Raw genomic sequence first — 15,353 nt, 5'->3', positions numbered from 1 at the left:
GCCCTGCTAACATGCTGTGAGCTTAGGAATCAAACAATCGACTTTTGAGAATTTCTTCCAGATTGAGAGAACAACGAGGGTTTTCACGAAGTTTATTGATTGAACTTCTTAATAGTTGTTTTGATTATTTCTTTTTTTTATTAGATCATAATTGTGTACACTAATTCTATCATAGGATACAGTGTGCTGCTTCCATATGCAGTTTGGAAAACTCTCATCCAACTGGCTAACATAGCCATCATGTCTTTATCATAATTGTTGTGTTAAGACATTTATATTCAACCTTTAGACAAATTCACATGTACCCTAATAGGATAAATCATAGGCGTGATCCCCACAATATCATTCTCTTCACCCATCCTCCCCCCCAACCTTTCCCTGTAGTCTAGGTCTCCATTTGGATTGTAGCTTTCCTAAGATAGCTAACTATTAGTTTCATAATAGTGTTGAGTACATTGGATACTTTTTCTTCCTGATTATTTCTTTAATTTTTTTTTTTTTACCTGTATTTTCAATAAGCAAGTTTACTGGATAATTGAGATCTGAGTAGTGGAGTGATACTTTTTGCTACAAGCAAAGCTACTGTGCAAAAAATTCCATGGAACATGTTCTATTGTGCTTAACCGTTCAAAAAATAAATACTGAATATCATATTCCCATTTTTCAGAAGTTAGGAGTAAAACTGCTATCAGCTACCTGCTTAGTCTTACTGCACCAGACTAATAGGTGAGTAGATCAGTGGGGCAACGAGGGAGCCGTTACACAGATCCCGTGACATTCCTCTGGTCTTTCTTCCTCCAGGCGCTAAAGTATTTTTTTGAGACATTTTATTTTGGTGAGAGTTTAGGGAATTTAGTTTAAACAATGGGGGATGTTTAATATCAAAATCATGCTAAAATAATGTGAGGAAATGTGATATGATATTAAAAACTTATCATTTAAAAAACTACAAAAAATCTGACATCCAAAATGAAATAGGCAAAACCAGAAAATTTAGTTGTTTTCTTAAAAAAAAAAAGTACAGTAACTTACAGCCAATGTAGTCTCGGCATGTGCTGGCAAAGAGGCTTATCAGGTAGACGGGGGAGGACGTTATTCATCAGGACTCTGGAGAGACAAGAAGCCAAAGCAGTCACATTTTTCTTGCTCTTTTGTCACCTTGACTCAAACATGGTATAATTATTATTATTCTTACAAAACCACAAACGCCAATTATTTTTAAGTTAATTGTCTTCCCTCTCTAATTTTTTTCTCTATAAGTCCTATTATACTTAAGCACTTGATAGTAATAGAATTTTGACAGATAGTAGTTAGTATATGGAGAAAGCATATTTGTATACATAAAAGAAAAAAAAAGCCTATACTCTTCCACATGGGTAGTGAAGAGGTGATTTGAAATGAATTTTATTTCTTTATCCAGATGAATACAGGCACTCCTCATCTTACTGCACTTTGTCTTATTATGATTTTGCAGATACTGCCTTTTTGTAGATATTCTGTTTTTTTCATATTGAAGGTTCATGGTAACCCTGCGTTGAGCGAGGTTACTGATATTGTTTCTCCAGTAGCATGTACTCACTTTATTTCTCTGTATTACTTTGCTGTCTCTGTAGACAGCATCCAGAACTTTCATATCTGGGGAGGAGAAGTTACTACCTGGCTTCCAAGCTTCAAAGGACAGGCTGACTCTCTCGTGAGTGGCTAATGCAACTGATAACTTTGAGTTGCAGCCAGTGCTCATTTACCGTTCTGAAAGTTCTAGAGCCCTGAAACATTATGCTAAATCTACTCTGCCTGTGCCTTATAAGAGGAAGAGCAAAGCCTGGATGACAGCACATATGTTTACAGCATGGCTTACTGAATATTTTAAGCCCGTGGTTGAGACCTGCTGCTCAGAGAGGGATTCCTTTCAAAATGTCACTGCTCATTGACAATGCATCTGGTCACCCAAGAGCTCTGAGGGAGATGTATAAGGAGATTAATGTTGTTTGCATGCTCCTCTGCTAACAGGACATTCATTTTGCAGCCCACGGATCAAAGAGTAATTTTGAACTTTAGGTCTTATTATTTAAGAAATACATTTTGTAAGGCTTTAGCTTAGCAGTTCTCAACCTCTGGGTTGTTGACCCCTTTCACAGGGGTTGCCTAATATCAGCTATTTACTTTACAATTCATAACCATAGCAAAATTACAGTTATGAAGTAGCAACAAAAATAATTTTATGGTTGGGGGTCATCACAACATGAGGAACTGTGTTAAAGGGTCACGGCATTAGGAAAGTTAAGAACCACTGCTTTAGCTGCTATAGATAGTGATTCCTCTGGTGGATCTGGACCAAGTAAATTGAAAACCTTCTGGAAAGGTTCACCACAATAAACACAACTCAGAACATTTGTGATTCATGGGAGGAGGTCAAATGTCAGCATTAAGGGGAATTTGGAAGAAGTTTAGTTCAACCTTCATGGATGACGTTGAGGGATTCAAGACTTCAGTGAAAGAACTATAGATTTGTTGGAAATAGCAAGAGAACTAGAATTAGAAGTGAGGGCTGAAGATTAGACTGAATGGCTACCATATCATTTAAGACTTGAACAGATGAGGAGTTGCTTGTTACAGATGAGCAAAAAACATGGTTGTCTGAGAAAAAAATCTACTCCTGGTAAAGATTCCATTGATGTTGTTGAAGTGACAACAAAGAATTTAGAATATTAAATATATTTTGTTGATAAAGCAGTAGTAGAGTTGAGAGGATTGACTCCAGTTTTGAAAGAAGTTCTATTATAGATAAAATACTATCGACCAGCATTGCACACTACAAAGAAATCTTTCACAAAAGGAAGAATCAATCGATAGAGAAAATTTCATTATTGTTTTATTTTAAGCATTTGCCATAACCACTCCTGCCTTCAGCAATCACCACACTGATCAATCAGCAGCTGTCAACACAGAGCCAAAACCCTCCACCAGGAATTAAAAAACAAAAACAAAATTATGACTTAGTGAAAACGCAGATGACTGTTAGCACTTTTTAAGCAATAAAGTAATTTTAAAGTAAGGCTATATATTTTTTAGACATAATACTATTATATACTTAATACACTATGTAATAGTGTAAATACAATTTTTACATATATTAGGAAACCAAAACATTCTGTGGAAGTTGCTTTATTGTGATAGTTGTTTTTATTATGAAGGTCTGAGGTATTTAGGGCAGTAGTGATGTGCTTAAGAACATTTCAATAGTATGATAGTGAGACCACATTCAATTTGATAGACTGATATTCTAAAGGACAGAAATCTTATAAAATTGCTGAAACTATATATGGCCTCATAGCATATGATTAGGAGATGGTTTCTAGTTGACAAGCCTTTTTGGGTTTTGACATTCCAAATGTAATGTTATTAAATTTAAGCATTAATTTAATTCATCCCTTTTCCTTCAATGTCCCTCAGTTGAAATATTTGTTTTAGTTTAATACTTACAAAAGAATAAGAGAATTCAGTCCGTAAAATGTTAGTGGGGAAATTCGACTGAGGCGATTATCTTCAATTATCCTGCCAGCCAGGAAAAGAAAAATGAGTTCATTTACATATCTTTAAAGCCTGAAGACTAATACTATAAGATGTCACATAAATTGAACCTACAGCCATTCTAGTCTGTGAAGATCTTCAAAAACACCCGGCTTCAGGAAAGTTATTCGGTTATGACTGAGATACCTGGAAAAGGATAAATGACAACAACAAATTTGGACCTTTTGGACGTTTTATAACAGGGAAAATAAAAACAACAATCACCAATCTTAAGTTTTCTTATATATTATTCTCATCATGCCACTTCCCTGCTTTTGATTTTCTGAGAGTTAATGACACCTACCTTATCATCTCTAGCTTTTAACTTCCCTATACTTGATTGATACGTTCATCAATTCACTCATTCATCAAATCGTTGTGAGTTTCTACTCTGGCACTATGCTAAGTTTGTTCCTTTTTTTAAGGGGCTTTGGGTCTGGAGGGGAGACAGCATGAGACTAGTTATCACGCAACAGTGGGAGAGCAGAGGGATGGGTAAGGTGTATGGTTGCTCCGCTATGACGGAGGAGAAAGCGTCTGCCTTTGCTAGGGGAGGAAAAGGCAGTGCATAGTGCAACGGGAGACAGGAAGGCTTCACAGAAGGAGGCATACTTGGCACAGCACCCGTAGTTCAGAGGTTAGGGCACCGGCCACATGCAGTGGGGCTAGTGGGTTCGAACCTAGCCAGGCTCTGCTAAACAACAATGACAGCAGCAGCAACTACAACAACATAATAGCCGGGCATGTGGCAGGCACCTGTAGTCCCAGCTACTTGGGAGGCTGAGGCAAGAGAATCACTTAAGCCTAAGAGTTTAAGGTTGCTGTGAGCTGTGATGCCACAGCACTCTACCAAAGGTGACCTAGTGAGACTCTGTGTCAAAAAAAAAAAAAGGAGGCAGAGTTGAGAAGAGCCTTGAAAGGAGTCATGGAGTTCATAAAACAAAGCAAGGGCAGAGGGAAGAGCTTGTCCCAAAGCTTGTACAAGAGACAATAACAAGGCGAGGGGTGCAGCAGGGAACTCGGAGGGGAGGGGGGGCTCGCCCTGAAGGGCTGTGAGGACAGACAGATGAATCTGGGAGGCAAGTGAGGGCTGTTTAGGAGAAAAGGACATTGCAGACCTTGCTGAAGGGTCTGACCCCATCCTGCCTACCCAGCGTTACTTCCCACTCTCCTGCTCAGTGAACTAGTTCCTTGTTCTCTAGCGTTGGTGCCTCCTCTTGCCACGCTCATCCCTGTCGCACTCTCCTCAGTGTGGCCATTCACACTAAATCTGTGGTCAAAGTTTGATTCCTGACTCTTCTACTAACTAACTGTGTGATGTGACCTTGAGCAAGCAGTTAATTCCTATAAACCTCAGCTTCCCTAACTCTAACGTCGGGATATCAATCCCTAATTCCTAGGCTTGTTGTGGCCGTTGAGGCCATCCAGGCTGCAAGCACTTGTTGTTCATTATTTATTGTATTGAATAACAATGTCTCTGCTCATGCTTCCCACCCCGATTTCTCTTTCTTAATATTTTTCTGCTCAGTTATAAAATAGCTTCTGAATCTTCCAATGTACTTCCTCTTTTCCCCCTCTATAGTTCATGTACAAGTGTTAGTTAGTTCAAAGTTCACTTCCACCACTACACAGTTACACTGATTTCTTTCTTTTCTCTACTTGTACATATCTGGAAGTTCACATCCTATTCAATTCCTCCTGCCAGGACTCTGCCCTTTCCCACCAGGGTGTAAGGGGTAGCAAGAGATGACACCCCACGATAGAGCTACTTCCTGCCCTCCTTTGTAACCCCAGAGCTCAGAGGGGCACAGGCAGGGGTAAGACATAGGTGTTTTTTTTTTGGTTACCCTCGGTAGAGTGCCATGATGACACAGCTCTCAGCAACCTCAAACTTTTGGGCTTAAGTGATTCTCTTGCCTCAGCCTCCCAAGTAGCTGCAACTACAGGCACTCCCCACAACGCCTGGCTGTTTTTTGTTGCAGTTGTCATTGTTGTTTAGCAGGCCGGGGATGGGTTCGAACTCGCCAGCCTTGGTGCATGTGGCTGGTGCCTTAAACCATCGTGCTATGGGTGCAAAGCCAAGAAATAGTTTTAACATTGACCATGAAAAACCTCAGGGGGTTCTTGAGTAAGCCAACACACCCTGACCCCCAGGAAAAAGGCCTTTGATCCCCCTTTTGTCCTGTGCTCCTTTGCGCAGCCCCGTCCCCTTCAGTTCTCAGAGCCGCGCTTCTGTCCCAGATGGGCAGTGACCATCCTTTCAGTGAACCGTAGTAGCAGGTTGGGTGTGAGCAGCACCGGTTTAGGATGTAAGTCCTTTTGGCCATTATTTGCTGTCATATATTCATTGGCGTTGTTTCCCGACCTAGATCACAGGCTTCTAGAGATCACAGAGGTGTGAGCCTCTGCCCGGAGACAGCTCGGTCCTGGCCTGAACGCTGAGGATAAGCCGCTTACACGCTGCACGCCCGGCTTAACCTCCAGGCCCTCCCGGGGTCTGTCTGAAGTGTTTGTGCTCTGTACGCCCTAATGAATACCATGGATGAGTGAAAAGCACGTGTCTTATGGTTATTTATGAAAAAACTAGAAGTATGTGGTGGAAGTATGGTGAAACAATATTCCAGAGTTATACAAAAATAGGTTAAGAAGGCTGGGCGGGGTGCAGCAGGCCTGTAATCCAAGCATCTGGGGGACTTGCTTGAGGTCACCAGTTTGAGACCTGTTTAAGCAAGAGTAAGTCCCCATCTCTATTAAAAATAGAAAAAATTAACCCGGGGTTGTGGTGGGTGATGGTAGTCCCCTCCATATGGAGACTGGTAGGAGGCTGAGGCAGGAGGATCTCTTGAACCCAGAAGTTCGAGGTTGCTGTGAGCTAGGCTGAAGCCATGGCCTTCCAGCCCAGGGTGAGAGGGAGACTTTGCCTCAACAACAAAACAAAGCAAAAAACAAAAAAAAAAAAAAGAAAAACTTCACACCCCCCCCCCCAAATCAAACAACAGCAGTGAAAGAGATGGAGGGAACCTTTAGATTACGCTCCAGTTCTGTGCTACCTGTCAAGATCTCCCTCACATCTACTGCACATTAAACCAAGCAGATGCTGTTTAGGGAGATTTGACAAGACTCATGGGGAGAAAGATACTCAGGAGAGTGAGCCCATCACTGACTGTGGGTCGTTTGCTAAGACACCACGAGCAGGGATGGGTCCGAAGGGGGCAGGAGGGAAACGGTTACTGCCGAGGCTGTGCGTCTCCCGCGGCCTTCTTGTGTCTTGCTAGTAAATTACTAGTGATCTTTTTGGCTCAGCCCCAAACTCCATAACACAAGCTAAAAATCAGACTGGAATGATTTTCTTGGGTTAGGATAGATCATGGGATAAGATAGAAAACAAATGGACAGAAATGGAAATACAGGGCGTTATATATGTACATGATTTGGGGTTATCCACAATTTCCTTTCAATTACCTCTTCTAGGAGGCTACTTGGTAGAATTCAATTAAATGGAACTTTGACAAAACCTATTTTAAAAAGCTTTGCTCTTAAGCACAATAAGATACAAATTCATACCCATTGGGATAGTTATTGTTAAATCAACCAAACAAACAGAAAATCCAGACCAGAAAATAGCAAGTATTGGTGAGGATGTGGAGAAATTGGAGCACGTATGCAGTGCTGGTTGAAAAGCAACATAATGCAGCTGCTATGGAAACCAGTGTGGTAGTTCCTCCAAAAACAAAACAAAACAAAACAAAACCCAAAACCAAATGTACAGTTACCATACGACCAGAAATCCCACTTCTGGGTATACACCTGAAAGAATTGAAGCAGAAACGCAAACAGATACTTGCTCTCTCACGTTAACAGCAGAATTACCCACAACAGCCAAAAGCGGAAACAACCCAAATGTCCATGGACGGAGAGACGGATAAATAAAACGTAGCATGAAATGCCGCAGTGGGATAGTAGTCAGCCTTGAAAAGGAAGAAATTCTGACACATGCAACAGCACCGATGAACAGTGAAGACCGCGGGCCAAGAGAAGACGGTCGGATACACAAGGACAAATACTTTATGATTCTGCTTGTACGAGGCACTCAGAGGAGTCAGTTCATAGATACAGAAAATAAGATGGGGGAGGGGAGGAAATGAGGTGTTATAATTTATTTAACAGGTACGGAGTATCATTTGGGGAAGATGAAAAAGTTCTGGAGGTGGATGGTGATGGTGGTTAAACCTTTTCACATATTTTCAATGTTTAAAACGGTAATAAAGTAGACATATAAAATTTACCATCTTAACTAATTTTTTTTTTGACACAAAGTCTCACTTTTTTGCCCTTGGTAGAGTGTTGTGGCACCATAGCTCCCAGCAACCTCAAAAACTTGGGCTCAAGTGATTCTCTTGCCTCAGCCTCCCAAGTAGCTAAGATTACAGGTGCCCTCCACAAGGTCTGGCTAGTTTTTTTCGAGGTGGGGTATCGCTCTTGCTCTTGCTTGTCTCGAACCTGTGAACTCAGGCAATCTCCCCACCTTGCCCTTCCAGAGTGCTAGGATTACAGGCGTGAGCCACCATGCCCTGCCCTCATCTTAACCATTTTTAAGTGTATATTCAGATGCATTAAGCACATTCACATAGTGATGCTACTATCATCACCCTCCCTCCATAGATCTTTCTTTTTTTTTAATTTAATTTTTTATTAAACCATAACTGTATATATTTATGGGGTACGATGTGATGATTTTACAATGTAGAATGCCTAAATCAAACTGATTAAAATAACCACTACCTCACTTACCTATTTTTTGTGGTAAGACATTTATAATTTACTCTTAATTATTTTGAAACGTACCCTTGCATTGTGCACATTAGACGAGATCCTACCAAATTCTCTCCCTCCTTCCACCAATCATCTCCCCCCCCACTCTTCCCACAGGTCTCTCATCCACAGTGTGAACACACTTAATGCCACTGCTATGTACACTCATGGGAAATTGTATAGTATGCATCGTTTACCACAAGAGATTTTTTTTTTTTTTGAGACAGAGTCTGACTTTATTGCCCTCAGTAGAGTGCTGTGGCATCATAGCTCACAGCAACCTCCAACCCCTGGGCTTAGGTGATTCTCTTGCCTCAGCCTCCCAAGTAGCTGGGACTACAGGCACCCCACCAGAAAACCTGGCTATCTTTTGTTGCAGTTTGTCTGGGGCCAGGTTTGAACCTGCCACCCTCAGTACATGGGGCTGGTGCCCTACCCACTGAGCCACAGGCACCACCCTCCAATTTTTTTTTTAACCTTACAGTATTTATATATTCATATAAGTGGGATTAGTGAAAAAAGAAAAACATGAATGGGGGAAGCCTCTGGGGTTTTATTTCTTCTTCACAAATCTTATCAGGCTTTCTGTCTTTGACTAAGTTCTTTCCATCCTCACTTCTGTCGCCACAGAGGATGGAGAGAAGTTCTTATCCTGTGCCAGGCACAGTGTAGCCAATGCTTCCCATGGAGCTTCTCATTTGCTCCTTACAACGACACTGAGGTGGGAACTATTATAATTTGTGTTTTATGGTAGAGAAAATGGATACCCAGAGAGGAAAACAAATCACTCAAGGTCACACATCTAGCAAGTGATACACTTAGGACTCAGACTGAAGCCTGTCTGACCGGAAATCCCAGGCTCTTCACCATGACACAGTCCTGTCCCTTCAGCTCCACTCGCTCCCATCTCCTTGGCCTTACTGTGGGTGGGAGGATAGTCTGGACTGCAAGGGGCCAGGCTGCCAGACCACTATGGAATGGGCAAGTGGTACTTACAGTTTATTAAGGCTGTACAGTCCTCTGAAAGCATAGATGGATACGGATCTAATTTTATTGTTTTGCAGGCACCTGTGAAAATGATTATTAAGAAAGAAAACCACAATGAAACAGAGTTTTAGCTCTGCAAAGTGAAAAGAGATCTGTAGATGGACGATGGTAATAGCACAATAAGGTGAATGTACTTAATGTCTCAGAATATGCACTTAAAAACAAATAAGATGGAAATTTTTATATTATGTATATTTTAGGATAATTTAAACAATTAAAAATTGAAAAAGGTGATCATGTGGAATAATTTAGCTATGCTAGATACCATGTCACTTTATTTGGCTGTTAAATTCATGCATAATTAGGCTGGTTTTTATTTAGAAATTCTAATCATAGAGATAAACAGATAATAGTTTACTAGGGATAAAAATTTCACACATAGCAAAGCACTCACTAATTAGACAGGCCTGGAAGTCAGACCTTTGACCATTTCCTGCTATAATTTTTTTAAATTTTATTATTTTTTAATTAAATCATAGCTGTATACATTAATGCAGTCATGGGGTACAGTGTGCTGGTTTTATATACCATTTGAAATATTTTCACCAAACTGATTAACATAGTCTTCATGGCATTTTCTTAGTTATTGTGTTAAGACATTTATATTCTGCATTTAGAAAGATTCACATGTACCTTTGTAAGATGGACCATAGGTGTGATCCCACCAATCACCCTCCCACCACTCATCCTCCCCCTCCCTCCCCCTCTTCTCCCCCGTCCCCGTATTCTTGGGCTATAATTGGGCTATTGCTTTCCTATGAAAGCTATAAACTAGTTTCATAGTAGGGCTGTGTACATTGGGTACTTTTTCTTCCATTCTTGAGATGCTTTGCTAAGAAGAATATGTTCCAGCTCCATCCATGTAAACATGTAAGAAGTAAAGTCTCCATCTTTCTTTAAGGCTGCATAATATTCCATGGTGTACATATACCACAATTTATTGATCCATTTGTGGGTCGATGGGTACTTGGGCTTCTTCCATGATTTAGCAATTATGAATTGGGCTGCAATAAACATTCTGGTACAAATATCTTTGTTGTAATGTGATTTTTGGTCTTCTGGATATATACCTAATAGAGGAATCTTTTTTTTTTTCTTAAACAGAGCCTCAAGCTGTCACCCTGGGTAGAGTGCTATGGCATCACAGCTCACAGCAACCTCCAACTCCTGGGCTCAAGCAATTCTCCTGCTTCTGCCTCCCAAGTAGCTGGGACTACAGGTGTCTGCCACAATGCTCAGTTATTTTTTGGTTGCAGCTGTCATTGTTGTTTGGCAGACCCAGGCTGGATTTGAACTCGCCAGCTCAGGTGTATGTGACTGGCACCTTAGCTACTTGAGCCACAGGCACCGAGCCTCCTGCTATAATTCTTCAAATTTGTCGGTGTCCAACACAGTGCTGGCAGAAATACAAGCATATGACATCTTTAATGTCTCAAAGTATAGTCCATTTTAATCACAAATCCACCAAGCAAACCAACTTTAATCTTATTAATTTGAGACCCCAAGTTTTGTTCCAAAAAAAGTTGATGCAATTTATAAGGAGTTTAAATGGCAAAGGAGAAAAATATGAATAAAAAGAATCAGGACAAAAAGAATAGAGATTAGATTAGAAGCCAAGACAAGAATGCAGGCTGACACAGTTAAGTGAAGTATTTATCCCTGAAGGCTTTACCTGGAGTTAACCAGAGGTCAGAGGAAGTGGGTACCACAGCCCCAGCTATTGCATCATAGGGACCCCAAAAAGCTTTGCACTTCTTGTGCTCGCCCCAGCTTGTGGGGAATGAGTGGTAAGAATGGGCTGCAAACCTGCCTTCTTGGTCAGAGTGCAGATCACCATTGACCTTTAAGGTGTCCTGCAGTTGATATATAACTTGTTATAAATTTTAAGAACAACAAAGGAGAAATACAAGGTCAGACAATTAAGTTCATGAACTCATCCTGGAAAAACTGCTTTGAGGGGTGGTCTGGGTGCTGGCTTTCGTGCACAGCTTCCCAAGCGGAGTGCTTCAAAGGTGACCATAGTGATATTCAGCAGTGAGGTGTGTAGTAGCACTTTTTCTAGGACAAGTTCCTGAACTTCATTGGCAGACCTCATAGATAAATGAACTTTCAGTTAATTAGCAATTTCGACTAAAAGGGATTCCCTATATTTCCTATATGCAAGAAAAGCTAATTATGGTTGTGAAATGTTATGAAGTTTATTGTGCATTTGAAAATTTTCATGACATGCTGTGGGCCCATCCAGGTAGCAGGTAATGCAACTTTCTTACTTATACACAGAAAGACTTCAACATGTCTTTGCTTCTGTGGAAATAGATTACATTGCCTTGAGGTTAGGCCAAGGTATACTTTGATAACCAATTAGAAATTTTTCTGTAATTAGGCTATTTGGATCATATTGTTTACTTGGAACAAATTGACCATTCAAGAATGAATTTGACAACTATTGTGCAAAAATGCTAAATTATTGTGTTATATAAACCTGAAGTTTGATATTTAGATTTGTAGTCTAATTGCTTTAAATAATATGGACTTAGGATGATGCTAGAGATCAGAAAAATCCCTCAGACTTCAGAATTTATAGATTGTAAAACTTATTCCACCTTCTATTTTCGAACTCCTGAAAACAGAATAAGGAGGTATCCTCTTGAAGTTTTTGTATCAGGCTTAATTTTGAAATTTTCTTCTCTTTTGATAGCTAAACGTTCAGAAAGAAGTTCTGAAAAGTCATTAGAATTTTTATTTTCAAATATGAAATATATTTTTCTGCGGATGATCTGGGTTTTTAAAGCATTTCATTGAATGAGATAAGTTGATTTTTCTTGTGATTCTGTAATATTTCCATCTTTTATCTTAAAAAAATGTGTATTTGTCAAGTTTATCTAGTGTAAAACTAAAACTAAAATGTATACAGATCTGAAAATAAAACAAGGAATTCTGGGCTGGCCACAGTAGCTCATACCTATAATCCTAGCACTTTGGGAGGCCAAGGAGGGAGCATCCCTTGAGTTTGAGACCAGCCTGATCAAGAATGAGACCCCATCTCTACTAAAAATAGAAAAATTAGCTGACTGTCCTGGTACGTATCTGTAGTCCCAGCTACTTGAGAGGCTGAGGCAGGAGGATCACTTGAACCCAGGAGTTTGAAGTTGCTGTGAGCTAGCCTGATGCTGCAGCACTCTAGCCTCAGCAGCAGAGTGAAGCACTGTCTCAAAAAGAAAAAACAAAACAACCTCCCCCCACCACCCTGAAGGCATTGTGAGATGTTTTCTGGCCAGTGTGATTTAGGTACAGGGTATCTAAACCTAACAATTCAAGCATATGATGATAATACTTTAGTCTCAAAGTTGACCTAAATAACAGGTAAACATCACTGGGCACATTGTGGATATTTGAGAGTACATGTATAGCCCTAAGAGGAAGGAAGGTAGTCAGTTACTACTCAAGGCCAAAACAAAACCCAACCGAGCAGGCAGATGTGAAAATGGGATCAAATCCCCAAAGCAACATGCTCAGAGGTTTCAAAGCACAATAACTTGCTATCTCAGGTAGAAACTGAATTTGAAAGCATTTGGAAGAAAATGCTTCACTATCTAATCTGGATGGCAGATCTGGCAGAAGCCCATTACATTTTTCTCTCAGATAAGCACTGAGGTGTTATGTGCTAGAATAAAGCCCAGAGTAAAAGCTCCTGAGTATTTCCATTTCGGGTAGTGTAATAGGAGGATTCCCAGCACACCTGCGCCTGCTTCTTTGGTAATAGATATTTGAGACTTTTCTGGAATGGCTTCTACGACTCAGAAAAAGTGTTACCTGGAAATCTCCAGCTAAATAATTCCCTGAAGAGAATTAGCAGTGGGCTAGGGTTGGTTTTCACAGAAATGGGAAAAAAACCGATATGCCCCCCAAAATGCGATTTTGTTTTAATACCAGTATTAATTTTTTTCTTACAATTTCTGAAGATCATGGTAATTCTTGAAGCCATTAGGAGGAAGCTTTCTTAATAAGTTCCACTGAAGTGACCTGAAATAAAAGTACATTTTGGTCCTTAAAGTTGTTTTTTTCTTTGCTTTTCGACTATAACAATGTGGATAATTACAAACTATTTATCTCAGCAATAGCTGTCTGGGAACATTTTATATCATGATGTCACTTTCCTATTTATAGCATCATCTGAACTAGGTTTAACTGTTGATTTTGTATTGTGGAAGATAGTCATTTGTCTTTAAATTTAGATTACAGCATTGTAATTCTGACGAAAGATTTTGCAAATAATAAACCTGGGAAAATGGATTTTCAGTTATGTTCTTTTCTATTTTATTTAACAAAGATTAGAAGACATCTCAGTTTTTGATAGGCAACAAAAACAGTGTTTTCTTTTAAAAACACACTCAAGAGCTTGAATAGTACTATATTTCTCAATATTTCACTGCTCATATTCTAGTACCTTAAAAGTAGTTATGAAGAAAACTCTTGGTGCGTATAATTGAACCATTTTTATTTAATAAGCGATCCCATTTTAGTTCCCAGCAAGTTGTATAGAACGATTTTTACCTGTATTATGTACAGTTTAATAAACAGTTTGACACAGACCTGATACACAAAATTGTGGTGGTATTGGAAATGTCCTAACCTTTTAAAAGCAATGTAATATAATAAAAACAAAATAAGCCAGCCAAGAAAAAACCCCAAACCACTGTGGTTGGGTCCCTCGCATGAACTACACATCTCCTTCCCAAGTTAGTTTATTCATCTATGAAAGGAAGGATTTGGATTAGATGATATCCAACAATATGATGCTATTTTTAATACTATCATTAGTAACGATCTGATAATTATTAATAAATCAGCAACAGACAGAATCATCTGAAGTTTAACTCAGGTTAAAACAGTGTCATACAAAAAGCACTAACAATATTTAGATTTTGGACTAATGTTGCTTAAACTTGGTAATGAATTCTTGAAGAAAATAGTTTTTTACCTCAAATAGCAAATACATTACTCAGAAATAAGAACAAATCAGGAGGTATCACATTACCAGACTTTAGGCTATACTATAAATCTATAGTTTTCAAAACAGCATGGTACTGGCACAAAAACAGAGCAGTAGATTTATGGAACAGAATAGAGAACCAAGAGATGAACCTAGCTACTTATCATCATTTGATCTTCGACAAACCTATCAGAAATATTCAGTGGGGGGAAGACTCCCTATTTAACAAATAGTTGTGGGTGAACTGGCTGGTGACCTGTAGAAGACTGAAACTAGACCCCCACCTTTCACCATTAACAAAAATTGATTCTCACTGGATAAAAGAGTTAAACTTAAGACATGAAACTATGAAAATATTAAGAGAGTGCAGGGAAAACACTTGAAGAAATCAGCCTGGGAGAATATTTCATGAGGGGGACCCCCTGGGCAATTGAAGCAATACCAAAATCCATTACTGAGATCTAATCAAACTAAAAAGCTTCTGCACAGCCAAGAGCACAGTAAGTAAAGCAAACAGACAAGCTTCAGAATGGGAGAAGATTTTTGCAGGTTATGCTTCTGACAAAGGTCTGATAACTAGCATCTACGGAGAACTCAAACTAATCAATAAGAAAACAATAAATAACCCCATTTCTATGTTTGGGCAAGAGACTTGAACAGAAACTTCTCTGATGAAGACAAGCACACGGCCTACAAACGCATGAAAAAAACGCTCATCCTCCTTAATCATCAGAGAAATGCAAATCAAAACCACTTTGAGTTATTAGCTAACTCCAGTAAGATTAGCCCACATCACAAAATCCCAAAACTACAGATGCTGGCATGGATGCAGAGAGAAGGGAACGCTTCTACACTGCTGGTGGGAATGCAAGCTAATACGACCTTTTTTGAAAGAAGTTTGGAGAATACTCAAGGAACTAAAAGTAGACCT

At 39.6% G+C, this 15,353-nt stretch overlaps 1 protein-coding gene across 1 annotated transcript in view; it reads right to left on the bottom strand.

Moving 5' to 3' along the window:
- RXFP1 (relaxin/insulin like family peptide receptor 1) overlaps window positions 1-15,353 on the bottom strand; it is a 120,023-nt gene that overhangs the window by 31,518 nt on the left and 73,152 nt on the right. Inside the window, exons 5-9 of the mRNA XM_023516044.1 lie at window positions 13,381-13,452; window positions 9,379-9,450; window positions 3,646-3,717; window positions 3,484-3,555; window positions 1,033-1,107 (exon numbers count right to left, since the gene is read on the bottom strand). Of these exons, the coding sequence (XP_023371812.1) occupies window positions 1,033-1,107; window positions 3,484-3,555; window positions 3,646-3,717; window positions 9,379-9,450; window positions 13,381-13,452 (363 nt within the window). The remainder of the gene's footprint in view (window positions 1-1,032; window positions 1,108-3,483; window positions 3,556-3,645; window positions 3,718-9,378; window positions 9,451-13,380; window positions 13,453-15,353) is intronic.

Source organism: Otolemur garnettii, unplaced genomic scaffold (genome assembly GCF_000181295.1).
Source record: "Otolemur garnettii isolate 467f Iridium unplaced genomic scaffold, OtoGar3 scaffold00085, whole genome shotgun sequence".
NCBI lineage: Eukaryota > Metazoa > Chordata > Mammalia > Primates > Galagidae > Otolemur > Otolemur garnettii.
The sequence above is the reverse complement of the archived record's forward strand: the minus strand, read 5'-3'. Positions and strand labels throughout refer to the sequence as shown.